At 43.5% G+C, this 27,377-nt stretch overlaps 2 protein-coding genes across 2 annotated transcripts in view; one reads left to right on the top strand and one right to left on the bottom strand.

Annotated features, from left to right (window-relative positions):
• The first annotated feature begins 8,320 nt into the window (after nucleotides 1-8,320).
• Nucleotides 8,321-11,100, top strand: LOC110500784 (inhibitor of growth protein 2). The gene is made up of 2 exons (XM_021578317.2): nucleotides 8,321-8,648; nucleotides 9,888-11,100. Exons 1-2 carry the CDS (start codon nucleotides 8,504-8,506, stop codon nucleotides 10,604-10,606), a joined length of 864 nt encoding a protein of 287 aa, XP_021433992.1. The 5' UTR covers nucleotides 8,321-8,503; the 3' UTR covers nucleotides 10,607-11,100.
• The window catches only part of LOC110500903, a 29,330-nt gene continuing 12,948 nt past the window's right edge, over nucleotides 10,996-27,377 (bottom strand). Inside the window, exons 20-32 of the mRNA XM_036958286.1 lie at nucleotides 27,038-27,372; nucleotides 26,798-26,931; nucleotides 18,889-19,017; nucleotides 17,963-18,210; nucleotides 17,436-17,601; nucleotides 16,833-17,034; nucleotides 14,445-14,575; nucleotides 13,802-13,935; nucleotides 13,558-13,712; nucleotides 13,288-13,494; nucleotides 12,894-12,988; nucleotides 12,322-12,446; nucleotides 10,996-11,858 (exon numbers count right to left, since the gene is read on the bottom strand). Coding sequence (XP_036814181.1) covers nucleotides 11,587-11,858; nucleotides 12,322-12,446; nucleotides 12,894-12,988; nucleotides 13,288-13,494; nucleotides 13,558-13,712; nucleotides 13,802-13,935; nucleotides 14,445-14,575; nucleotides 16,833-17,034; nucleotides 17,436-17,601; nucleotides 17,963-18,210; nucleotides 18,889-19,017; nucleotides 26,798-26,931; nucleotides 27,038-27,372 — 2,333 coding nt within the window. The 3' untranslated portion in view covers nucleotides 10,996-11,586. The remainder of the gene's footprint in view (nucleotides 11,859-12,321; nucleotides 12,447-12,893; nucleotides 12,989-13,287; nucleotides 13,495-13,557; nucleotides 13,713-13,801; nucleotides 13,936-14,444; nucleotides 14,576-16,832; nucleotides 17,035-17,435; nucleotides 17,602-17,962; nucleotides 18,211-18,888; nucleotides 19,018-26,797; nucleotides 26,932-27,037; nucleotides 27,373-27,377) is intronic.

Here is a 27,377-nt window from a genome sequence, read left to right as displayed (position 1 = left end):
TGCTGCTACACTGTGAATGGCAATCTTTTTATACAACTCTCATTAAAAAGCATTATACCAGACAAGTCCAGTGAATAACTATTTTGCAGGTGGAACAAAGGAGTAACATCTAATAACGAGTTAAAAGTACTCTTGAGAAGCTACCCAGGGAAAGGGCTTAAAATAGCAGTTGTGGACTCGAGTCACATGACTCTGACTGGACTGACTCAAGTTACGAATTTGATGATTTGAGACTCGACTTGATAGAAAATAAAATAACTTGAGACTTGACTTCGACTTGGAGTCTGAAAACTCGACTTTGATTTGAGACTGATGACTTGAAATTGTCAGTGTTTGTAATGTTTTGTCACGTATTTTGTGGCACAAGAATCTACCGGATTACTCTACACACAACCAGAGACAGTATCCGCAGCATCGCCTTTTCAAAAAAATAATTGCAACAGATTGGCGAGTGAAACGAAACACACTCTCGGCACTCTGATTTGACCAGCAAACTGTCAATCAACACAGGCTGGGTGAGCTAGCGAACAGATTGATGATTTGCTGTACAGATGGTATCCGGTGCAACGCATGCGTCAAATTGTAGGGAGAGAGGATTTCCATCAGGGGCGCAACTTTCACTGGGGACAGGGGGGACATGTCCCCCACATTCTGAAATATTATTTTTGTTTACCTCAGTTATATCGTTGGAATGTGATACAAAATTAGGTAATGCTGTGCTTTAGGACCTTGCGGACGCCCCGAGCGGTCGGGTAGGCTATTTGGAGTGTTTATCCAACTGGGGAAAATTATATGTATATATTATATCCCCTCACTTCTAAAACCAAAGTTGCGCCCTTGATTGCCATTAAAAAAAATATGCAGCTCCAAAAAAATGTGCTGATCACGAATACTCCGCAAACTCTCCAGCAACGGAGCAACAATTACTAGCATTACTGTTCGATTGACATGTAACAATTGCTTGACATTGATCATTTACTCATGAAGCGTGCATTTGAAATGTGTTATTTAAATGTATTAATACGGTGGCGAAGTTGCACCGTAGGCCCGGCTCCCGCCAGTAGAGACTCCTTTAAAAAAAAAATATTGTTTAAATGTTCGCTGTTGCTTTCACACGTTTAAATGCATAGGCCCTATGTCGTAAATCTATATTCTATCTAATACTACAACAATTGCTAGCGTTTCATCATTCCATCCCAGTACCGTTTATAGCAACACGTAGCTACTTCTGTTTCATGTTTGATAGGTCTTCGATACATTTTAATTTTATAGCCAACTATTTCTTACCATGCTCTGAGTGGGAGCGATGTTTATAGTGCACATGAACGTTTTCAAGACTCAGAAGTTCTGTTTATTTAATTCAATGTATGGGTTCCTTTGTTCATATTTCACGGGTTATGTCGGAGTTCCGTGTGTCTGTGATATCTGTCATTTTTGTTGTCTGAAATAGGAGCGCATAGGCTACGTAGCCTGCGCTCCGCGTTTTTGGAGTCAGAAGAACGTTGGATAAGAGAAAACGATTGTTCCATCTATTCATTGTGTTGAAATATCATTCATAACTGTTACGTCTGATTAAGACGAATGCAACAATGTAACAATGGAACATGCTTTTTACATTGTAGAACCAGGTTATTGGTTGTAATTGCCAATTGAGTAGGCTAATTGTATGGTCCTGAGGGCCAGGTTCTTATGCAGGCCTACCTGTTTAAGCTCATGTTAGATTAGATGTGATTTCTCAAGGGGAGGTTCTATGGTCTTGTCCTCCACCTGTGTCCGTTCAGATATGACAGGTTAGGCCTGATACAGAGGCTATTTATTTTGGGGCTATTGCCTATGTATATTTGGTGAATCTACATGCATGTTTTGTATGATATGGTGCTTTCCCCATTGGAACACCAAGACCTGTAAATACATCGACACTCTGAGCACGTCAACCTGCCTTGCCTTCAGCTGAATCAATGCACAGGACATCTACAAGGTCCCTATTTTACTATTACATAGGCTAATAAAAAATGTGTTGTAGACAAAATAATGAAAATAACTGTCTGGTAGCCTCAATAAATAGACAAAGATTTGTAGTTGAACAAGTGGTTGCATGTATATATATATATATATATATATATATTTTTTTTTTTTACTTGACTTGAAACTTGAAACCTTGTGACTGGACTGGACTTGCTCTTAGAATGCATGACTTGGCCTTGAGAGCTGCCCTGCGGGATACCACACCCTTCATGTTTGACATTAGGGAAACTTCCATTAAAAAGGAAACCTTCTGAGTTCTATTAGATAGATAGCCCTGAATCCACGATATGGCGGGGGTTGAAAAGCCATAAAACTTGTTTTTTTCAACAGCAGGTTATGGTCAATAATATCGAAGGCTTCACTGAAATCTAACAGTACAGCTCCCACAATCTTCTTATGATCAATTTATTTCAACCAATCACAGTCATTTGTGTCAGTTCAGTACATGTTGAGTTCCCTTCTCTATTAGCAGGCTGAAAGTCTGTTGTCAATTTGTTTACAGAGTGGTGACATTGTATTTTCTGAAACGGGTTCTAAACTGACATATGGAATTGTTTTAAGATGGTTATACCATGGATCATTTAGCTATTTGATTTGGAATTTTAGGACCCCTTTAGGTATTAAAACATTTTAATCCTCAACTGGCAGATTCATTAAAAAGTACACCGCAAAAACACCAGTCTCAACGTCAACAGTGAAGAGGCGACTCTGGGATGCTGGCCTTCTAGGCAGAGTTGCAAAGAAAAAGCCATATCTCAGACTGGCCAATAAAATGAAAAGATTAAGTTGGGCAAAAGAACACAGACACTGGACAGAGGAACTCTGCCTAGTAGGCCAGCATCCCGGAGTCGCCTCTTTATTGTTGACGTTGAGACTGGTGTTTTGCGGGTACTATTTAATGAAGCTGCCAGTTGAGGACTTGTGAGGCGTCTGTTTCTAAAACTAGACACTCTAATGTACTTGTCCTCTTGCTCAGTTTTGCACTGGGGCCTCCCACTTCTCTTTCTATTCTGGTTAGAGCCAGTTTGCGCTGTTCTGTGAAGGGAGTAGTACACAGCGTTGTACGAGATCTTCCGTTTCTTGGCAATTTCTCGCATGGAATTGCCATCATTTCTCAGAACAAGAGTAGACTGACGAGTTTCAGAAGAAATAACTTTGTTTCTGGACATTTTGAGCCTGTAATCGAACCCACAAATGCTGATGCTCCAGATACTCAACTAGTCTATTGCTTCTTTAATCAGAACAACAGTTTTCAGCTGTGCTAACATAATTGCAAAAGTATTTTCTAATGAGCCTTTTAAAATGATAAACTTGGATTAGCTAACACAACGTGCCATTGGAACACAGGAGTGATGATTGCTGATAATGGACCTCTGTACTTCTATGTAGATATTCCATTAAAAGTCAGCCGTTTCCAGCTACAATAGTCATTTACAACATTAACAATGTCTACACTGTATTTCTGATCAATTTCATGTTATTTCAATGGACATTTTTATATATATATATATATATATATATATATATATATAGATTTTAAAAAACATATTTCACCCCATCACTGGTCAGGCAACTGCCTGGTATGGCAACTGCTCGGCTTCCGACTGCAAGGCACTACAGAGGGTAGTGCGTACGGCCTAGTACATCACTGAGGCCAAGCTTCCTGCCATCCAGGACCTCTATACCAGGCGGTGTCAGAGGAAGGCCTTAAAAATTGCCAATGACTCCAGCCATCTCTGTTTATTATCTAGGCATAGTCACTTTACCGCTACCTACATGTACACATTACCACAATTATCCTCGACTAACCTGTGCCTCCGCATATTGAACATGACCACTCTATGGAAAGATGGTACTCTTACGAACACAATACCCTATATAGTATTACCCCACAGGTGTCACAGACTCAGTACCGGTTTAAAAGGGAACGGAAGTATGGAGCTTGTTTTGTGCTCCCTGGGCTTTGTTATATCTCCTATATAGGACAGACACTTCAAAACCTTATTCCTTATGATACATTTTTTACTGCCTTTTTTGCCATTTCTGAATGTGTTGTTCAATGCGTTTCTATGGGCTATGGTAGTAAAGGCCCAATTCAATATTTTATCAAATATTTTTTTATGTAAATGTTTTGATACCTAAAGGGGTTTTGAAATTCCAAATCAAATAGCTAAATGATCCATGCTATTGTAACCGATGTGAAATGGCAAGCTAGTTAACCGGTGGTGCGTGCTAATGGCGTTTCAATCGGTGACGTCACTCGCTCTGAGACCTTGACGTAGTTGTTCCCCTTGCTCTGGAAGGGCCGTGGCTTTTGTGGAGCGATGGGTAACGATGCTTCGAGGGTGGCTGTTGTCTATGTGTGCTGCGAGTCCCTGGTTCAAGCCCAGGTAGGGGCGGAAGCAATACTGTTTGTTACACTATGACCATCTTCCGTATGTCAGCTTAGAACCCATTTCACCAAATACAATGTCACTTCTCTGTAAACAAATTTACAACAGTATTTCAGCATGCTTATAGAGAAGGGCACTCCACATGTACTGCACTGACACAAATTACTGATGATTGGTTGAAATAAGTTTATAATAAAACGATTGCGGGAGCTGTACTGTTACAGCCCTGCATCCCACTGCTGGCTGGCTTCTAAAGCTAAGCAGGGTTGGTCCTAGTTAGTCCCTGGATGGAAGACCAGATGTTGCTGGAAGTGGTGTTGGAGGGCCAGTAGGAAGCACTATTTCCTCTGGTCTAAAAAAAAAAAATCCCAATTTCCCAGGGCAGTGATTGGGGACATTGCCCTGTGTAGGGTGCTGTCTTTTGGATGGAACGTTAAATGGGTGTCCTGACTCTGTGTGGTCACTAAAGATCGCATTGGCACTCATTGTAGTAGTGTTAACCCTGGTGTCCTGGCTAAATTCCCAATCTGGCGCTCATACCATCACAGGCACCTAATCAGCTTCCGATTGGTTTATTCCTCTCCCCAGGTTGTTGCTGTAAATGAGAATGTGTTCTCTGTCAACTTACCTGGTAAAATAAGGGTTAAAGAAATACAAATATTTCAGTGTAGCCTTTGATATTATTGACAAAAAAAATGTTTTTTTTATTTTTTTTATTTTTATTTGTTTAGATACAGTGCCTTTCGAAAGTATTCGGCCCCCTTGAACTTTGCGACCTTTTGCCACATTTCAGGCTTCAAACATAAAGATATAAAACAGTATTTTTTTTGTGCACGCCCAATTTTTCAGTTTTTGATTTGTTAAAAAAGTTTGAAATATCCAATAAATGTCGTTCCACTTCATGATTGTGTCCCACTTGTTGTTGATTCTTCACAAAAAAAATACAGTTTTATATCTTTATGTTTGAAGCCTGAAATGTGGCAAAAGGTCGCAAAGTTCAAGGGGGCCGAATACTTTCGCAAGGCACTGTAGCTCTGAATTCACAATTCAGATCTATCTATCTAATAGAACTCAGAGGATTTTCTTTAATGGAAGTTTCTCCTATGTCACACATGCAGGGTGTGGCATCCCGCAGGGCAGCTCTCAAGGCCCTCTACTCTTTTCTATTTTTTTTTTACCAAGGACCTGCCACTGGCATTAAACAAAAACCTGTGTGTCCATGTATGCTGATGATTCAACCACATACGTGTCAGTAACCATCGCTAATGAAGTCACTGAAACCCTAAACAAGTAGTTACAGTCTGTTTTGGAATGGTTTGCCAATAAAATAAACTGGTCCTGAACATCTCTAAAACTAAGAGCATTGTATTTGGTACAAATCATTCCCAAAGCTATAGATCTCAGCTGAATCTGGTAATGAATGGTGTGGCTGTTGAACAAGTTGAGGGGACTAAATGACTTGGCGTTACCTTAGATTGTAAACTGTCATGGTCAAAACATATAGATTCAATGGTTGTAAAGATGGGGAGAGGTCTGTCCATGATAAAGAGATGGGGAGGGGTCTGTCCGTAATAAAAAGATGGGGAGAGGTCTGTCTGTAATTTAGAGATGGGGAGAGGTCTGTCTGTAATAAAGAGATGGGGAGAGGTATGTCTGTAATAAAGAGATGGGGAGAGGTCTGTCTGTAATAAAGAGATGGGGAGGGGTCTGTCTGTAATAAAGAGATGGGGAGAGGTCTGTCTGTAATTTAGAGATGGGGAGAGGTCTGTCCATAATAAAGAGATGGGGTGAGGTCTGTCCATAATAAAGAGATGGGGAGAGGTCTGTCTGTAATTTAGAGATGGGGAGAGGTCTGTCCATGATAAAGAGATGGGGAGAGGTCTGTCTGTAATAAAGAGAAGGGGAGAGGTCTGTCTGTAATTTAGAGATGGGGAGAGGTCTGTCTGTAATAAAGAGAAGGGGAGAGGTCTGTCTGTAATTTAGAGATGGGGAGAGGTCTGTCTGTAATAAAGAGATGGGGAGAGGTCTGTCTGTAATAAAGAGATGGGGAGAGGTCTGTCTGTAATAAAGAGATGGGGAGAGGTCTGTCTGTAATAAAGAGATGGGGAGAGGTCTGTCTGTAATTTAGAGATGGGGAGAGGTCTGTCTGTAATAAAGAGATGGGGAGAGGTCTGTCTGTAATAAAGAGATGGGGAGAGATCTGTCCGTAATGAAGAGATGCTCTCCTTTTTGGACACCACACTCCACAAAAAGCAAAGTCCTGCAGCCTCTAGTTTAGTCTTAGTTTGGCTATTGTCTAGTCATGTGGTCAAGTCCTGCAGCCTCTAGTTTAGTCTTAGTTTGGCTATTGTCTAGTCATGTGGTCAAGTCCTGCAGTCTCTTGTTTAGTCTTAGCTTGGTTATTGTCTAGTCATGTGGTCATGTGCAGCAAAGAAAGACCTAGTTAAGTTGCAGCTGGCCCAGAACAAAAAGGCACGTCTTTCTCTTCACTGTAATCAGAGGGATAATATAAATGCTATGCACGCCAGTCTCTCTTTGCTAAGAGTTGAGTAGAGACTGACTGCGTCACTTCCTCTTTTTATAAGAAACATTAATGTGTTGAAAATTCCAAATTGTTTGCATAGTCAATTTACACACAGCTCTGACACACACACTTAGCCCATCAGACATGCCACCAGGGGTCTTTTCACAGTCCCCAAATACAGAACAAATTCTATAAACCATACAGTATTATACAGAACCATTATTACATGGAACTTCCTTCCATCTCATATGGATCAAATGAACAGCAAACCTGGTTTCATAAACAGATACAGCAACACCTCACGGCACAACGCCTCTCCCCTATTGGACCTAGATGGATTGTGTGTCTGTATTGATATGTAGACTGTGTGTGCCATTTTAAAATGTATGTTGTTCTGTCCTTGAGCTGTTCTTGTCTATTAATGTTCTGTGTTGTGTCATGTTTCATGTTCTGTGTTCTATGTTCTGTGTTCTGTGTTCTGTGTTGTGTCATGTTTCATGTTCTGTGTTCTATGTTCTGTGTTCTGTGTTCTGTGTTGTGTCATGTTTCATGTTCTATGTTCTATGTTCTGTGTTCTGTGTTGTGTCATGTTTCGTGTTCTGTGTTCTATGTTCTGTATTCTATGTTCTATGTTCTGTGTTCTGTGTTCTATGTTCTGTGTTCTGTGTTCTGTGTTCTGTGTGGACCCCAGTAAAAGTAGCTGCTGCTTTCGCAACAGCTGATGGGGATCCTAATAAAATATAAATTAATGGCTTACTTTCTCGGGAAAAGTTCATAATACAAATGTGGTTTTATTGGTGATTTGTTGCCACAGATATTTCGTTTACATAGCAGGTTAGGATAATTAACGGACAGATTATCATAAATAACGTGGCAGGTTGGGCGAATTGACGTGGCAGATTATGAAAACTAACATAGCAGGTTTGGAGCATGAGGTTAACGTTAGGAAAATAGTTAGGATTATATCCTTCATTTGTCGCCACAAATGATTTGTTTACGTTTCAAACTACCCGTTGTAGCTGGATAGAGTAAGCCTATAGCTCTATCTAGTGGTTAAATCGGTGACAACAGTTGTTGACAAACGTAACATTGCAGCCTAAAACACTGTGGCGACAAATCAGTGTCTTGTTCACAGCCAATCCAAACGCTAGAAATATGAATGGCCCATCCCGTCAAGTAAAACAATGTTCACAGCCAATCCAAAAGCTAGAAATATGAATGGCCTATCCCGTCAAGTAAACATTTTTCACAGCCAATCCAAAAGCTAGAAATATGGATGGCCCATCACGTCAAAATGAAACATGTTCACAGCCAATCCAAAAGCTAGAAATATGAATGGCCCATCCCGTCAAGTAAAAAAATGTGAAAATGCGATGCATTGCCATAAAAGGAATATACTCGCTCATGCGCAGTGGGTGCAGTTTTGTTTGAAGTGAAGTGCTGCAGTTCGCCTTGCGGATGGAACTGCCCATTACAAACCATACTAGCTAGATACATTTTTTTTTTTTTATCATCTCAAATCTATGTACATGTTTTTTTGTCTCGATGCATCGGTGGAACAATGTTAGGTCATAATCATTACCCAAACGTAGAAAAGTCGCAACTCGTCAGCTATGTGGAAGATTATTTGGAATGTGTTGAATCCCTGCCTTTGGATATACAAAGAAACGTCTCTCTGCTACGAGAAATTGACTCAAAGTATCAAGGTATTGTTTATCCTTTCGTTGTTTTTGGTGGTTTTATTTAAGAGTTATGTCGATAAAATCGTATAAAAACGAGTGTGTTGTATTGACCAGTGCCGGAGTCACTTTAGACAGCTACAGTAACTAGCTGATGTTAATACTCCATACATTAGCAACTAGCTAACATTAGCTAGCTAGTATTCAACTCGGGTCCCCCCACCCCCTTTCTGAAATATAACGTTTGGTTCTTCCATCGAGTAGTTATGTATGCCTTCAATTTGTTATCCATAAACAACGTCTCCGAAGTGAGGTCCGAGTTGCCTCGATAGCAAAGAGATTGATAACCACAGATCAGCCATTTTGGCAAGACGGGGTGTTTATTTGTGTCGTTTAGCGGCTTACCTAAGAGTTGGTCAAACCTTTTCTTTTCATTTGCATGCGTTTTTTGTATATTTTTAATGTTTACTATGCAAGGGATGTTGACTTGTTGTTTGTTTTTGGTCGACGGTGTTGCTCGCTAGCAAATGTTATATTCGGAGTAACGTTAACTCAGCTTAGTTAAACGGATGGTCGTGGTTGCAATCCGCCGGTGATGAAAATGTCTCATTTACGAGCTGAAAAAATGTCTCATTTTTTTTTGTTGTGCCAGTAACGTTACTTCGTCTGACAGTTGTACGCCCCAAGTGTTGTTGTAGTCGTGTGTGTGATCCACTTAGCAAGCAGAGGGACAACCCCCGGACAACCCCCTGACCAGGGCTGTCACTAGTTACCATTGTCAATATCGTACAAATTCATAACTCAAATTCGTATTTAAGGTTAGGCATAAATGTTAGCAGCGTGGTTAGGTTTTCAAGACCAATGTAGAAACAGGCGGGGTTTATGACTTTGTGGCAACTAGTGACGACCCCTGATCAGGCAGAAAGTGTCATCACTTCCTGAATATAAACCAATGCGGAAGTAGTAAGGAATCTGTGTAAATTCTAATATCTTCCATCTTAATACTCGTTTGTCAGATTGACATCAGCTGATTTCAGTGCTCCTACAGTTTGCAGCAACAATAAAATATGCATACAATTGTGCACAAAAGGGAAATTTGTAATGCATTTGCCCCCTGTTCCTACCAGGAACATCACTGAGTATGTAAAAGTTTCCTCTGACAGGATTGTAATTCCCAATGCAAATTTCTCAACTCAATAGTAACTCCACAATTGCATTAGACACCCATCCTAACATTAAACTCTTGTCATTCTGTGTGCTTTGCAGAGGTCCTGAAGGAGGTCGACGATGTCTATGAGCGCTACCAGGGCGAGCGGGACGCGGCACAGCGTAAGAGGCTTCAGATCCAGCTGCAGCGGGCCCTCATCAGCAGCCAGGAGCTGGGCGACGAGAAGATCCATGTGGTCACCCAGATGACTGAGCTGGTAGAGAACCGTTCCCGCCAGATGGACTCCCACTCCCTCTGTCTCCAGGAGCCCAGCGAGGCCAGCGAGCGGGAGCGGGTCGTCACCGAGCGGCGCTCCGGTTCCGTTCAGGAGGCGGCGGTGTCCACGCCTGCGGAGCGCTCCTCCGCCCGCCGGCCGAGACGTCAGCGCAACAGCGAGAGCCGCGACGCCAACCACGCCTCAGGGAATGGAACGGTGATGGATGACCCGGCGGACGAACTGCCCCTGCAGCCGCGGGAGAAGAGGTCAAAGTCTGCCAAGAAGAAGAAGCGCAAGGCCAAGCAGGAACGAGGCGCCTCGCCTGTGGAATTCACCATCGACCCCAACGAGCCCACCTACTGCCTGTGTGAGCAGGTGTCCTACGGCGAGATGATTGGCTGCGATAACGACGCGTGCCCCATCGAGTGGTTCCACTTCTCCTGCGTGGGGCTCACCTACAAGCCCAAGGGGAAGTGGTTCTGTCCCAAGTGCAGAGGGGACAACGAAAAGACTATGGACAAAAGCCTGGATAAGAACAAAAAGGACAGGAGGTCCAGGTAGTTGTGACATGTCCTCTCTTTCCTCTCGGGAACATTGCCGAACTGAGGGTTGAGTTTGTCAAAGTAAGTAAGTCATTCAAGGTATGACTAAATGTTGTGAAGTTTTGAGAGCACAATCGAAACACTTTTTCCTCCTGCAGCGCCTACTCTTTGAGTAAAGGATTTGACCAATACTGAACTGGTGCTGTTACCATACTGGTGGACCCACACTGAAGCCTAAAGGTTATTCTGGGGAAGCCAGATGTTGACTTTAAGAAGCCTAAAGCTGCCATCTACTGGGTTCTATCGTGTTACTCAACACTTGGCGGAATGGAATTAAAGTAACTCAAAAAGCATATTTTGGCTTACTGGCCATTTTGACTTGATGTAATGTACCTGAATGATGTCCTCTTTTTTTTGTGAAAATGAATGCATTATGTTCGCCCCCTTTCTTTCAATTCAGTAAGTTTCATTTCTTATGCAGTTTAAAAAAATAAATATGTTCCAAATCAACAAGTCTCGATTCATTGATTTGGTCACTACCAGATGGGGCTAAATTGTTCATTGTGCTACATTTTTATTTGTATGGCAGATGGAGGGGTAGATTGCTCTGTTTCAGCCTTATGTGAAGTACTTACCTGAGCTGGGATTTGACACGATACTTCACATTTTTAGGTTATTTTATGATTTCATTTTCAACTGACCATCCTCAGGTGCAGCACTTTGCTTTGCTAAGTAATAATGATGATGATGATGATGATGATGATCGGGGGCACCGTCAGAATGGTATTTCATGTTTGTGTTGACATTCTACATACTTTGTCAAACTAGTGTAATAGCATGTAGCATTTATTTTATATCACCAATCCTTGTCTTTTTAAAAATATATATATATATATATATATACACACTTCACATTCTACTTATCAGGTCATCCTGTTCGAAGGCTGAAGTGTCTCGGTAAGTCATACTCATAACATGAAGTTCCTGAACAAACTCTACTCAAGTCCTACATGTCTGACTGTCCTTTTCGTCTTCATCCTCGCTACTACTGGACTCCGAGAACACGTCTTCGTCCCTGGAGCCGGTTGCCACGGCGACCCCCTGTGACTGTGACGTCAGCCTGACTGCGACGAGGGCGGGGCTGTGGCTAAGGCCCAACAGTAGGGTGCTACTGTTGTCTCCTCCAAGGAGGGTCAGACACTGGATGTGGGCATCTGGGGAAAGGACAGAGAGGATGTTGCAGGCCTCCAAGTCCCATAGGCTCAGCTCACCTGTGTGAATAAAACCGCATGAATTGTCACTACTTTCACTTGAGTGTAAACACACATTCTTCTATCAGTTGTTTGTGAACACCCTGTTCCACTCACCACTATCCCTTACCGATGCGCTCAAATATAGTGGCACCCTTGCACTTTTCAAAACTGGTTGAATGGCACCTGCAACTTACCACAAGTAGGATCAATTACACTTGTCGAGGATGACTTTCCTCCAGCCAAATGTATCTGACTTTGGGATAATTTAGTCCAGATAATTTTTTTACTTTGAAGTGAGTTTAAATATTTGTTTTGTGTCCTGTGCATGTTTGAAAACCATGTTGTTTTTTCACATCTATTTTGAGAAGAAATAGTGACTTGTGCAAGGTTGCCAATATCTTTGTGCACAAAGAAACCTAATTATCTCACTTTTCTATAAAAGGGAAAGATAGCTGAAAATCTAAAGTGATCTCTGTCCTACCTGCTAGTAGAATGGCTTTGGCTCCTCCCTCAGTGATATAAAGCTGGTTGGATCCTCCTAGTCTCAGGCTGGCGTAGCCAGAGATAGTCTTGTGATTCCTCCTGAAGGGATCCCACACTTTAAGCCTAATCAGGAGAAGAGGTAAGCATGAGCCTTCTCATTGTGACAGACCAGAAAGGCATGAGCCTTCTCATTGTGACAGACCAGAAAGGCATGAGCCTTCTCATTGTGACAGACCATAAAGGCATGAGCCTCCTCATTGTGACAGAAAGGCATGAGCCTTCTCATTGTGACAGACCAGAAAGGCATGAGCCTCCTCATTGTGACAGAAAGGCATGAGCCTTCTCATTGTGACAGACCAGAAAGGCATGAGCCTCCTCATTGTGACAGACCATAAAGGCATGAGCCTTCTCATTGTGACAGACCAGAAAGGCATGAGCCTTCTCATTGTGACAGACCAGAAAGGCATGAGCCTTCTCATTGTGACAGAAAGGCATGAGCCTTATGTTTAGATATGGGACTTTAATGACTCGGAGATGTTATGAGTGACGTGTCATTTTGAAACGCATTACTTGTTACATCCGCTGATCCCAAAGGCGACTCTGCTGGCGTCATCTGTGATTGCCACACAACAGACTCCTGGCTCGTTCTTCAATCTTTTCCTCACCTTTCACGAGTGTAAAAAAAATACAATAATTGGGGGGTCAAATAATTTAGCCAGTGTACTGTAAAATAGTGTTGTCACTGATCCCAGATGGACAATAAAGCTATTTGAATCTGGCTTTATGCTGTACACTCAGAAGAAAAGGTTATATCTAGAACCCGTTGAAGAACCCTTTTTGGTTCCACGTACAACCCTTTCCACAGATGGTTAAACACGGAACTCAAAAGGCTTCTACCTAGAATAAAAAAGGGTTCTCCTATGGGGACAGCCGATGAACCCGTTTCCTCTAAGAGTGTACATACCGTGCCTTTCTGAAGGTCCCAGAGGGTGAGGTAAGGTATATGCTGAGCTTGGCTGTAGTTGGCCAGCACCAGGTGTCCCCCGGGGTGTGTGAGGGCGGCGGTGTGGAGGATCAGCAGGGACGTCCTATCCTCCAGGGTGTGGAGGTGGTCCTGGGAGCTCACGCTGAAAACGTTGAGGTGGTGGGAGAAATAGGAACACACCACCACCTGGTAGTGAGGGGATCAGGGGAATGAAGATACATCGCATCACAACACAAACAAACATTTTACCTGCTGGTCCCCACTGAGAAGGTACTGGTCTATGGAGTTGTATTTCTCCCTGTCTAGACTGCGCTGCTCCTCCTTCTCCCTCTGATCCTCCTTCTCCAGCCTCCTACACTTAGCAGAGTGGCTCTCTGTCCGCCTGTCCCAGGGCATCACTAGAGCTGGAGGAAATAGTCACCAAAGAGTAGTCAAATTGCTTAGATAGATCCCTGTGCACAACTTTTCTGGTAATGGTCTCTGGTATTGTTACCTGTGGTCTCATTTGGTGGTATCTGGGACTGTCTGTCTCTGACGGTGCTGCTGGACAGGAGAAACTCTGTGTGGGATGCTTTCATCCTCCCTTTGATATACCCAGACTCCAGGTCCCACAAAATCAGATGGTTCCTGTACCCCCCAACAGTCCAAATGAAACAAGTCATGATCCCTGTACCTCCTAACAGTCCAAATGAAACAAGTCATGATCCCTGTACCTCCTAACAGTCCAAATGAAACAAGTCATGATCCCTGTACCTCCCAACAGTCCAAATGAAACAAGTCATGATCCCTGTACCTCCCAACAGTCCAAATGAAACAAGTCATGATCCCTGTACCTCCCAACAGTCCAAATGAAACAAGTCATGATCCCTGTACCTCCCAACAGTCCAAATAAAACAGGGTCTGGACAATGAAAAAGCTCTAGCCTTCCACATCCCAAAAGCAGTTCATGACAATGAGGCAAAATGTATTAGGGGCAACAATGAACACAACAACGCTAAGCTATGAGACAATTAGGACGCTAGAAGGTATTATTTATCTGGAGTAACTGGCACAGAGGGACTTTATTTGGGGTGTGGTGTTTCAGGTAGTGGACTAAGTTAGCTGGTGATTGTTTCAAGTAACCGAATCGCTCTCACCTCGTCTCAGACAGACCCAGAAGTAGCTGCCCCTCCAGAAGCCTGTATTCGTGTCGGGGACAGGGGACGATGTAGAGACCAGACTGTCTCCTCACGTAGCTTCTCTTGATCAGGTCATAGACCAGTAGAGTCTACGGTGTCAAGTGAAACAGAAGATGAATGACTAGGCGTTTAGCTCAGTGGGCTAACACAGTCTTGTTGCTTGTAGGAGACCCGGGCTAAAACCTATAGGCCAGGGATCATCAACTAGATTCAGACGCGGGCCGTTTTTTTTCTAGAGCGGATGGACGGGGGGCCGGAACATGATTACAAATCATTTGTAGACTGCAAATTGAAGCCCAAACAGATTTAATGTTTGACTAAAACATAATAATTTCAAATCTTGATTACATTTGTATACGATCACGTTTCTCTCTTATGCATGGGAATACTTGGGAACAGATTTCTTAAATTAAAATAATTTGGGAGCTGATTTCTTAGTGTTTTCAGTCTATTATGTCCAACAATAAATATATACAGTGGGGAGAACAAGTATTTGATACACTGCCGATTTTGCAGGTTTTCCTACTTACGAAGCATGTAGAGGTCTGTAATTTTTTATCATAGGTAGACTTCAACTGTAAGAGACGGAATCTAAAACAAAAATCCAGAAAATCACATTGTATGATTTTTAAGCAATTAATTTGCATTTTATTGTATGACATAAGTATTTGATCACCTACCAACCAGTAAGAATTCTGGCTCTCACAGACCTGTTAGTTTTTATTTAAGAATCCCTCCTGTTCTCCACTCATTACCTGTTTTAACTGCACCTGTTTGAACTCGTTACCTGTATATAAGACACCTGTCCACACACTCAATCAAACAGACTCCAACCTCTCCACAATAGCCAAGACCAGACAGCTGTGTAAGGACATCAGGGATAACATTTTAGACCTGCACAAGGCTGGGATGGGCTATAGGACAATAGGCAAGCAGCTTGGTGAGAAGGCAACAACTGTTGGCGCAATTATTAGAAAATGGAAGAAGTTCAAGATGACGGTCAATCACCCTCGGTCTGGGGCTCCATGCAAATTCTCACCTCGTGGGGCATCAATGATCATGAGGAAGGTGAGGGATCAACCCAGAACTACACGGCAGGACCTGGTCAATGACCTGAAGTGAGCTGGGACCACAGTCTCAAAGAAAACCATTAGTAACACACTACGCCGTCATGGATTAAAATCTTGCAGCGCACGCAAGGTCCCCCTGCTCAAGCCAGCGCATGTCCAGGCCCGTCTGAAGTTTGCCAATGACCATCTGGATGATCCAGAGGAGGAATGGGAGAAGGTCATGTGGTCTGATGAGACAAAAATAGAGCTTTTTGGTCTAAACTCCACTCGCCGTGTTTGGAGGAAGAAGAAGGATGTGTACATCCCCAAGAACACTATCCCAACTGTGAAGCATGGAGGTGGAAACATCATTCTTTGGGGATGCTCTTCTGCAAAGGGGACAGGACGACTGCACCGTATTGAGGGGAGGATGGATGGGGCCATGTATCGCGAGATCTTGGCCAACAACCTCCTTCCTCAGTAAGAGCATTGAAGATGGATCGTGGCTGGGTCTTCCAGCATGACAACGACCCGAAACACACAGCCAGGGCAACTAAGGAGTGGCTTCGTAAGAAGCATCTCAAGGTCCTGGAGGGCCTAGCCAGTCTCCAGATCTGAACCCAATAGAAAATCTTTGGAGGGAGCTGAAAGTCTGTATTGCCCAGCGACAGCCCCGAAACCTGAAGGATCTGGAGAAGGTCTGTATGGAGGAGTGGGCCAAAATCCCTGCTGCAGTGTGTGCAAACCTGGTCAAGAACTACAGGAAACGTATGATCTCTGTAATTGCAAACAAAGGTTTCTGTACCAAATATTAAGTTCTGCTTTTCTGATGTATCAAATACTTATGTCATGCAATAAAATGCAAATTAATTACTTAAAAATCATAATGTGATTTTCTGAATTTTTGTTTTAGATTCCGTCTCTCACAGTTGAAGTGTACCTATGATAAAAATTACAGACCTCTACATGCTTTGTAAGTAGGAAAACCTGCAAAATCGGCAGTGTATCAAATACTTGTTCTCCCCACTGTGTGTGTGTGTATATATATATATATATATATATATATATATTTAATTTTTTTTGCTCAGAAAACTTGGGGGGCCAAATAAAACCACGCCATTTGGGGAACCCTGCTATAAGCAGTCACATGCAGAGCACATATGTCACTACAAGTATGCTACTGTCAACTCATGAGGTGACTTCAAGTGTCACCGTGAAGTGAAAGAACAGCGTAGATCAGAGTGGATTCAGTATGGATCCCAGGCTAACTGATACATGAAGTAGGGAAGCCGGTGACCTGGAATATGGGCGAGGGGGTGTCTGTGAAGGTGGCCGTCCCTCTGTCTGTCAGGATGTACAGCTTCAGGTCGTGGGCCAAGGCCACGTCGGTGTTGCCATAGAGACCGTGCTCCACTCTGACAGGTCGACCTGTGAACCTGGATCTGGCCAGGTTCCAGACCCGTACCGTGCCAGGCCGTAGGGACTTGCACACCGCGTAGCTGTCACCGGAGGGAGAAGAGACCCAGGAAAGAGCAAGGCAATCAAAGCAGATGCATATGAGGGTGCATCTCAATAATCTAAAGTGGTTTCCTTCCTCCTTGTCTCATCTCCTTCAACTGGCAATGATGTAAAAGAGCTGGGCAGGAGGAGCAAATCCCCAGTGGGTATGTACACTTCTCAACTATGCTGTGTAAATAGAACAGTGAATATGGAGGAGGAGGAGGATAGCAATTTAGCCTATTGAGATGACGTTAAAAGAAATGTTAAAATAAACCAATAATGTCTGAATATACTATTATCAGTACTATTTAAACAATACAGTAAATAGCACAGAGAATATTAATCCTAATATTATTGAGATAATAGCACTGTAAATTGAAGATTGTTGATAAAGACCTACCGTGGGCGTTTCCCCATGAGGATGACCTCTTCTGTGCCGTCCCTCTTCACCTTGTGGACATTGTAGGTGAGGGTCTGGTCATTGACCCTGGAGGACAGATCCCACAGCCTTGGGTACCTCTCCCCACTGCACACGCCCACACAGAACCGCAGTTCCAAGCACACACCTACAGACAGGGGGAGGGGAGAGGACCAATAGGAAATGGTTTTCCTGAACGAAAAACTCAATGTCAATTTAGCATCAAAAGTAAACGGTTTGTGTCTGTCAATGTCAATGTTAGTCTCGGAGTTCACTGATAGGTCATGTCATGTGAATTAAATGGTGGTATGTTTATTCCCTGGGCCTTTCTTTATGAATCCACAGCAGTCTCGCCACCGTTAGACACAAACACTGCAAGATAATGCCCGGATGAACTTGAAGCCTTTTCCGAACAGTCTCCGACTCCACCACATTCTAACCGATTTCCAATCAGTCAACCAAGAGAGCAACCAATGCCTGTAAGTCTCCACCTAACCGCTCTTACTAACCTGCAGTCAGTATCCCGGGGAAACGGGCGATGTGTTTGTGGTCCTCTGTCTCCAGGTTCCATGTCACGACCTGCGTGATGCCGGTGCGGGGGGAGGGGCAGAAGGCCACGGCGTGCGTCCCCGTCCGGTTGACGGTGACCTGGGAGATGTCGTCCTGGCTGCAGCCCAGGATGGAGCGCTCGTACTTGAAACTGGCCGTGCTGTACAGCTCAATATGAATGATCTCACTGTCCCGCTTGTAAGGGTACCTGGGAGGGAGGGAGGGAGGGAGGGAGGGAGGGAGGGAGGGAGGGAGGGAGGGAGGGATAAACATAGGCAGGTGCACTATGAATAGCAATGGTCTCTTTCTTTGATAAAACATCTAATATGATAATGTGATTATGATGCCGTGATAGACTTTTCAGAAGCACTTATGACTACTCTGTTCATAAGGCATTATACACACACACACATCTATAATGCCTTATGAGCTATGCATTCTGGGTTGTAATGCATAACATAGGGTTATGGTTAATGGAGGGGATGCATACTTGCACTTAAAGTAACTGTCGAGTGAAAATCTTACTTTTAAAAGTTTATATTCTGTTAACTCATACCTAAAGGCCTACTCGTATTTGTGGCCAAAGCATAAATTAGAGAGAAAAAAACACCTCAATCTTGTATCTCAAGCAGACCGTTTAAAAAAAATGGTGGCTATTTCCTCATATTACATGACATGTTGGCTCATTGCCTGAGCCGGCCAATCAGCTGTCTACACCTATGAATATTTTTAATGACCGGTATACGCCCACACCATTCTGCTTTTGGGGTACGCCCACACCATTCTGTTTTTGGGGTACGCCCACACCATTCTGCTTTTGGGGTACGCCCACACCATTCTGCTTTTGGGGTACGCCCACACCATTCTAAATATATAAAACAGATACCTGCAGAAGAGCAGTAGGTACTGATTGGTCATCTCCACTCCTTGTATGGAGGCAGCACCATGCTGGGCTCTGAGGACAGACAACACAGCCCCCCCTCTGGCACTAAGCACCGCTGCCTGACCTCCAGACCTGAGAGACAGAGAGACAGAGAGACAGAGAGACAGAGAGACAGAGAGACAGAGAGAGAGAGAGAGAGAGAGAGAGAGAGAGAGAATGCAAAAGCCAGACAATGTGAGTGAGAAAACAGAGAGGAACCCACAGACTATTAAAGGCCCATCAAGACACTGTCTTGGCTACTCAGCCAGACCCAGACTCAGCCAGACCCAGACTCAGCCAGACTCAGCCAGACCCAGACTCAGCCAGACCCAGACCCAGCCAGACCCATCACCTTACTCAAATAGCAAATAGACCATAGAAAGCTTTCCAGACACTGGCCACGTCTCCACTTCAAAGGGCTGTACGGTTGTAAACACAGTAACAGGGTTTATTTGAGGTTTCACTGTTTTTTAAAAATGTGCTATTTAAAAAAAAAAAGTGCTATTGTTAGCTACTTTTCCTAACAATGCCAGTCCTGTGAGAACACAGCAGTAGCTTTGTAGAGTTAGTCATGACTACATATGGACCTCTGAATTCTCAAGTACTAAAATACCTATATTGAAATACATACATTTGTTAGAACTTTGTAGTTATTTAAAATAGTATTTCTAAAATAATATTTGGAAGCACAGTAATTCAAATGTGGTCTGCACACACAGCTGTCAAACTCTTTCCCTGTTACAGCAACCTGCCATATATTTATTTTATTTAACTAGGCAAGTCAGTTAAGAACAAATTCTTAGTTACAATGACGGCCTACCAAAAGGCAAAAGACCTCATGCAACATATAAATATAGGACAAAACACACATCACGACAAGAGAGACAACACTACATAAAGAGAGACCTAAGACAACATAGCAAGGCTGCAACACATGACAACACAGCATGGTATCAACACAACATGACAACAACATGGTAGCAAACAAAATGGTAGCAGCACAAAACATGGTACAAACATTATTGGGCACAGACAACAGCACAAAGGGCAAGAAGGTAGAGACAACAATACATCATGAGAAGCAGCCACAACTGTCAGTAAGAGTGTCCATGATTGAGGCTTTGAATGAAGAGATGGAGATAAAACTGTCCAGTTTGAGTGTTTGTTGCAGCTCGTTCCAGTCACTAGCTGCAGTGAACTGAAAAGACAGAGCGACCCAGGGATGTGTGTGCTTTGGGGACCTTTAACAGAATGTGACTGGCAGAACGGGTGTTGTATGTGGAGGATGAGGGCTGCGGTAGATATCTCAGATAGGGGGGAGTGAGGCCTAAGAGGGTTTTATAAATAAGTATCAACCAGTGGGTCTTGCAATGGGTATACAGAGATTACCAGTTTACAGAGAAGTATAGAGTGCAGTGATGTGTCCTATAAGGAGCATTGGTGGCAAATCTGGTGGTCGAACATCTAGCCGCTCGAGAGCGCCCTTACCTGCTGATATATAAATTCTGTCTTCGTAATCTAGTATGGGTAGGATGGTCATCTGAATCAGGGTTAGTTTGGCAGCTGGGGTGAAAGAGGAGCGATTACCATAGAGGAGACCAAGTCTAGATTTAACTTTAGCCTGCAGCTTTGATATGTGCTGAGAGAAGGACAGTGTACCGTCTAGCCATACTCCCAAGTACTTGTATGGAGGTGACTACCTCAAGCTCTAAACCCTCAGAGGTAATAATCACACCTGTGGGGAGAGGGGCATTCTTCTTATCAAACCACATGACCTTTGTTTTGGAGGTGTTCAGAACAAGGTTAAGGGCAGAGAAAGCTTGTTGGACACAAAGAAAGCTTTGTTGTAGAGCATTTAACACAACATCCAGGGAGGGGCCAGCTGAGTATAAAACTGTATCATCTGCATATAAATGGATGAGAGAGCTTCCTACTGTCTGAACTATGTTGTTGATGTAAATTGAGAAGAGCGTGGGGCCTAGGATTGAGCCTTGGGGTACTCCCTTGGTGACAGGCAGTGGCTGAGACAGCAGATTTTCTGACTTTATACACTGCAGTCTTTGTGAGAGGCAGTTAGCAAACCAGGCCAAAGACCCCTCAGAGACACCAATACTCCCACAAGAATGGAATGGTCTACCGTATCAAAAGCCTATCAAAGCCATCAAAAGTCAATAAAAATAACAGCACAACATTGCTTAGAATCAAGGGCAGTGGTGACATCATTGAGGACTTTTAAGATTGCAGTGACACATCCATAACCGGAGCAGAAACCAGATTGCATACAAGAGAGAATACAATAGACATCAAGAAAGCCAGTCAGTTGATTATTGACAAGTTTTTCCAACACTTTTGATTAACAGGGCAAAATAGAAATAGGCCTGTAACAGTTAGGATCAGCTTGATCTCCCCCTTTAAATAAAGGACGCACAGTGGTTGCCTTTCAAGCAATGGGAACCTCCCCAGAGAGGAGAGACGGGTTAAAAAGGTCAGAGATAGGCTTGACGATGATAGGGGCAGCAACCTTAAAGAAGAAAGAGTCTAAACCATCTGACCCAGATGTTTTTTGGGGTCAGGTTTCAGGAGCTCCTCTAGCACCTCGGACTCAGTGACTGCCTGCAGGGAGAAACTTTGTAGCGGGGCAGGGGAAAAAGAGGGAGAAGCATCGGGGATAGTCGCATTAGAAGGGCTGGGAGATGAGGAAATGTTGGACGGGCAATGAGGCATGGCTGAGTCAAATAGGAATCCTGACTTCATGAAGTGGTGATTAAAGAGCTCAGCCATGTGCTCCTTGTCAGTAACAACCACATCATCAATATTAAGGGACAAGGGTGGGAGGAGGAGGGTTTATCCTCCAGGTCTTTAACCGTTTTCCAGAACTTCTTGGGGTTAGACCCACTGAGAGAGAACTGCTCCTTAAAGTAACGAACTTTGGCCTTCCGGATAGTCTGAGTGCACTTATTTCTCATTTGCCTGAACGAGAGCCAGTCATCCTGAGTTTGCGTGTGCCGAGCCTTTTGCCAAATGAAACTCTTTGGGTGGAGTAACTCTGCAAGATCACAGTTGAACCAGGGGCTAAACCTGTTTTTAATTCTCATTTTCTTTATGGAGGCGTGTTTGTTAACAATACCACTGAAAATATCAAAAAAGAAGGTCCAAGCGTCTTCGACAGAGAGGATCAAGCTGATTCTACATCAATTTACATAGGCCAGTTCATGAAGGATGGCCTGCTCATTTTTTTTTTTTTTCAGCAAGTGAATATGAGGACAGGTTGCTTCACTGAGCAGCCATTACAAACACAGGCTGTAAAACAGTGATCACTAAGGTCAGTACAGAAAACACCAGACTGGTACCTATCAGGATTATTTGTGTGGATAACATCAAGAATACTAGCCTTTTCTGGGTGTTTGGAGTCATACCTTGTTTGATTGGTAACAATCTGATAAAGATTTAGGGAGTCCCATTTCACTTGGTCAAGTGGTTTAAGCATATCCCAGTTTAGGTCACCAAGCAAGACAAATTCAGACTTGGTATAGGGGGCCAGGAGAGAGCTTAGGGCAGGCAGGGTACAGGCTGGTGCTGATGGAGGTCGATAGCACCCAGCAACAGTCAACAAAGAGCTATTTGAAAGTTTAATCCTTAAAACCAGCAAATCAAATTGTTTTGGGACAGACTTGGTGGAGACAACCGAGCATTGAAGGTGATCCTTGGAAAAGATCGCAACTCCCCCACCTTTGGAAGATCCGACTTGCCCGAAAAAGGTTATCAACCAGAAAGGTTAACATCAGTATTCAAAACACTCTTCCTTTAACCACGTCTCAGTAATGACCAACACGTCTGGATTGGAGCTGTGAACTGTGACAATAACTCTGGTACGAACTCAGACCCAGGTGCAGAGAATCGCAGCAGGCAGAGGTGAGGGCAAATGCAGAATGTTTACTGAAGTTGTAGTGTCTTAACGCTTAGTACTTATTTATGTAATAAGAAAGACTCTGAATACAAGCAATTGAACTGGAGCTTCACATTTACTCAAACGAGTTAGTAGCAGAATAACATAGAACAACACTGCGCATGACCAAGGGTGCTCCATCCTTAAAGGGGACATCAGTAATTAACAGAACATAACAGAAGTATTCACAGGAAAAACAACAAAGCAAGTGCACATGAGTACAACACAACACAAAACAAGACAAGAGACCTGAGCAACCGGCCCAGTTCCATAGAGGAACCTAAATAGCCCTAAACTAGGTAAACCCAATAAACCCAATCAGGCTCACCTGGACACTAGAAACATAAGGGTGCCATCCAGTGGCACCCTCAGGTATAACACTCCATGATGACCTCTAACCTGTGACAGGACAATCAAGGCACAGCATAGAACAGGGAGAGCTCTGCTGATTTATGACATCTGAATGTGCGTCAGATGGAAACAAGATCATATTGTACAGCCATTTCATCAGGTAACATGAATACAAAGCCGACGAGAGGTGGTTAGAATGGGATGGGAGGCCAAACGTCTGTGTAACCAATAGAGAGTCCCGCGTCTGGGAACAAACATAGTCTGTCCCACGGTTGGGTCAAGAAAGATCGTAGTCAACAAAGTATTCAGGAGTCATGAGGCAAATAGAAAAATGCACAAAAAAATATACAGTTGAAGTCGGAAGTTTACATGCACTTAGGTTGGAGTAATTAAAACTAGTTAACATGCACTTAGGTTGGAGTAATTAAAACTTGTTTTTCAACCACTCCACAAATGTCTTGTTAACAAACTATAGTTTTGGCAAGTCGGTTAGGACATCTACTTTGTGCATGACACAAGTAATTTTTCACAGACAGATTTTTCACTTATAATTCACTGTATCACAATTCCAGGTGGTCAGAAGTTTACATACACTAAGTTGACTGTGCCTTTAACAGCTTTGAAAATTCCAGAAAATGATGTCATGGCTTTAGATGCTTCTGATAGGCTAATTGACATAATTTGAGTCAATTGGAGGTGTACCTGTGGATGTATTTCAAGGCCTACCTTCAAACTCAGTGCCTCTTTGCTTGACATCATGGGAAAATCGAAAGAAATCAGCCAAGACCTCAGAAAAAAATTGTAGTCTTCCACAAGTCTGGTTCATCCTTGGGAGCAATTTCCAAACACCTGAAGGTACCACGTTCATCTGTACAAACAATAGTACGCAAGTATAAACACCATGGGGCCATGCAGCCTTCATACTGCTCAGGAAGGAGACGCATTCTGTCTCCTAGAGATGAGCGTACTTTGGTGCGAAAAGTGCAAATCAATCCCAGAACAACAGCAAAGGACATTGTGAAGATGCTGGAGGAAACAGATACAAAAGTATCTATATCCACAGTAAAACAAGTCCTATATCGACATTACCTGAAAGGTCACTCAGCGAGGAAGAAGCCACTGCTCTAAAACCGCAATAAAAAGCCAGACTAGGGTTTGCAACTGGGTTTGCAATGGGGACAAAGATCATACTTTTTGTAAAAATGTCCTCTGATCTGATGAAACAAAAATAGAACTGTTTGGCCATAATGACCATCTTTATGTTTAGAAGAAAAAGGGGGAGGCTTGCAAGCCAAAGAACACCATCCCAACCGTGAAGCACGGGGGTGGCTGCATCATGCTGTGGGGGAGCTTTGCTGCAGGAGGGACTGGTGCACTTCACAAAATAGAAGGCATCATGAGGAGGGAACATTATGTGGATATATTGAAGCAACATCTCAAGACATCAGTCAGGAAGTTAAAGCTTGGTCGCAAATGGGTCTTCCAAATGGACAATGACTCCAAGAATACTTCCAAAGTCGTGGCAAAATGGATTAAGGACAACAAAGTCAAGTTATTGGAGTGGCCATCACAAAGCCCTGATCTCAATCCTATAGAAAATGTGTGGGCAGAACTGAAAAAGCGTGTGAGAGCAAGGAGGCCTACAAACCTGACTCAGTTACACCAGCTCTGTCAGGAGGAATGGGCCAAAGTTCACCCAACTTATTGTGGGAAGCTTGTGGACGGCTACACGACACGTTTGACCCAAGTTAAACAATTTAAAGGCAATGCTACCAAATACTAATTGAGTGTATGTAAACTTCTGACCCACTGGGAATGTGAGGAAAGAAATAAAAGCTGAAATAAATAATAATTATCTCTACTATTATTCTGACATTTTACATTCTTAAAATAAAGTGGTGATCCTAACTGACCTAAGACATGGGAATTTTTACTAGGATTAAATGTCAGGAATTGTGAAAAACTGATTTTAAATGTATTTGGCTGAAGGTGTATGTAAACTTCCGACTTCAACTGTACATAACGACTTGGGGCTAGCAAATTGTAAGTTCAGAGTCACTCGCCCCAACAGTGCATGTGTGCGGTAGAACGCTCGGGAGAGAGAGGAAGAGGAAGGGGGGGGGGGGCAGGGCAGACGGTGAACAGATCGCCAGGTGGAATCCAAGCAGCAGTGCAGCAGGTTATATAGATGGTAATCACCAGAAACCGAAGCCCAATGCATTATACTGCAACCATCCCACAGACAGCTTGTATTACTAACTACCTCAACGACCCAATTTGTCATTCCTTTTACATTTACACCACTCAGGTGTGAGAGGATGGATTCCACCAGCCAATCACATTATCCACGACATCCTCCTCCATCCTCCCATTTAATCAAGTCATGAAATAAGATGAAGATTTTAACACTGCCTGGAAAATGTATTGTTTCGTGTGTCATGTAGACATATCCTGGTGTCCAACGTTATCTGTCTATTCGACAGGGGCTTATGTGTGAAAAGCTTCTCCTAATATACAGGATTACATTTTAATAGGCACCTGAGAAGTAGTCTGTTTGAATAATTCAACAGTGTTTTCAAACCGGACCCGTGAAATCTGTCAAGGTACTACGCTCGCCTGATTTCACAGAGTGTTAACAATGAGGGCACGTGATATTATTTAAGAGCCAGACCAGGAGAAGTGACACCTGTCACTAATTGGTTATTACTCTATGGCACTAAGAGACAAATCACCATTAGCCCCAACGCAAAATAAAAGAAAACGAATAAGAAAGACGGAAAGCAAACTAAATATAATGAATAACGTGAAATAAAAACTATATATTGTTTACTCTATCGACCATGGAATTTTAAAAATGCAATATTCAAGGTTGCGAGTAAAACACTGAGTCTCAATGTCCTTGAATCTCCCTATGTGTATAATTGGTTTGTTTCGTGTTTAGTTTTTTTTGTGTGAACCAGTTACAGACCAGCTGTTGTCACGGACTAGCTGTTGTCACGTACTAGCTGTTGTCACGGACTAGCTGTTGTCACGTACTAGCTGTTGTCACGGACTAGCTGTTGTCACGGAAGCTGTTGTCACGTACTAGCTGTTGTCACGTACTAGCTGTTGTCACGGACTAGCTGTTGTCACGTACTAGCTGTTGTCACGGACTAGCTGTTGTCACGGAAGCTGTTGTCACGGACTAGCTGTTGTCACGGACTAGCTGTTGTCACGGACTAGCTGTTGTCACGGACTAGCTGTTGTCACGGACTAGCTGTTGTCACGGACTAGCTGTTGTCACGGACTAGCTGTTGTCACGGACTAGCTGTTGTCACGGACTAGCTGTTGTCATGGACTAGCTGTTGTTACGGACTAGCTGTTGTCACGGACTAGCTGTTGTCACGGACTAGCTGTTGTCACGGACTAGCTGTTGTTACGGACTAGCTGTTGTCATGGACTAGCTGTTGTTACGGACTAGCTGTTGTCACGGACTAGCTGTTGTCACGGACTCGCTGTTGTCACGGACTAGCTGTTGTCACGGACTAGCTGTTGTTACGGACTATCAGGGATCTGAATCAAGGACTAAACTCTGACCTGTAGGCGAAAAGGACATAGTCTTTGATGGAGTTGTGGGAGACCAATACGGAATGGTCTTTATGGATGGGGTCACAGTCCAGGGTAATGTTGACACAGCAGAGTAGAGAGCAGGACGAGACCAGGTCGAACACCTGAGAGGTCACAGAGAGGTCAATTAATCACCATGGCCCTGAACATAAACAATTAGCGTTTATGTTTCTTATGCTGACGTGATAATATATTGGACTGTTGCAATACCTTCACCAGATGACTTCCATCATAGAAGGCTACCAGCAGCTGTCCGTCACACGTGGTGGTTACCACAGGAACGTCCAGAGAGTCACTCTCGGAGTAGATCACTTTCCCAGAATCCACCTCTCTGACCTGCAGACTCTGTCCCATGCGAACCACCAGGACCCTGTCCTCTAGACAGAGAGTGAGGGAGTCGCCCACCACGCCCCCCACCCCCTCCAGAGTCCTCACGGCGCGCCCCAGTTCCAGGTCCCACACCTTCAGGGTGCCGTCCCCATCGCAGGTGGCTGCCACCAGACCCCTCTGTCCCCTGGTCAGGGCCGTTACTATGGACGTGTGGCCTGGA

Source organism: Oncorhynchus mykiss, chromosome 21 (genome assembly GCF_013265735.2).
Source record: "Oncorhynchus mykiss isolate Arlee chromosome 21, USDA_OmykA_1.1, whole genome shotgun sequence".
Lineage (NCBI taxonomy): Eukaryota > Metazoa > Chordata > Actinopteri > Salmoniformes > Salmonidae > Oncorhynchus > Oncorhynchus mykiss.
Note: the sequence above shows the minus strand (reverse complement) of the source record. Positions and strands in the feature narration are given on the sequence as shown.

Excerpts from the sequence above, each read along its gene's own strand:
- LOC110500784 (XM_021578317.2), top strand. The coding sequence starts at position 8,504 with ATGTTAGGTCATAATCATTACCCAAACGTAGAAAAGTCGCAACTCGTC. Across the intron at positions 8,649-9,887 it reads AATTGACTCAAAGTATCAAG|AGGTCCTGAAGGAGGTCGAC; the intron begins GTATTGTTTATC and ends TGTGCTTTGCAG.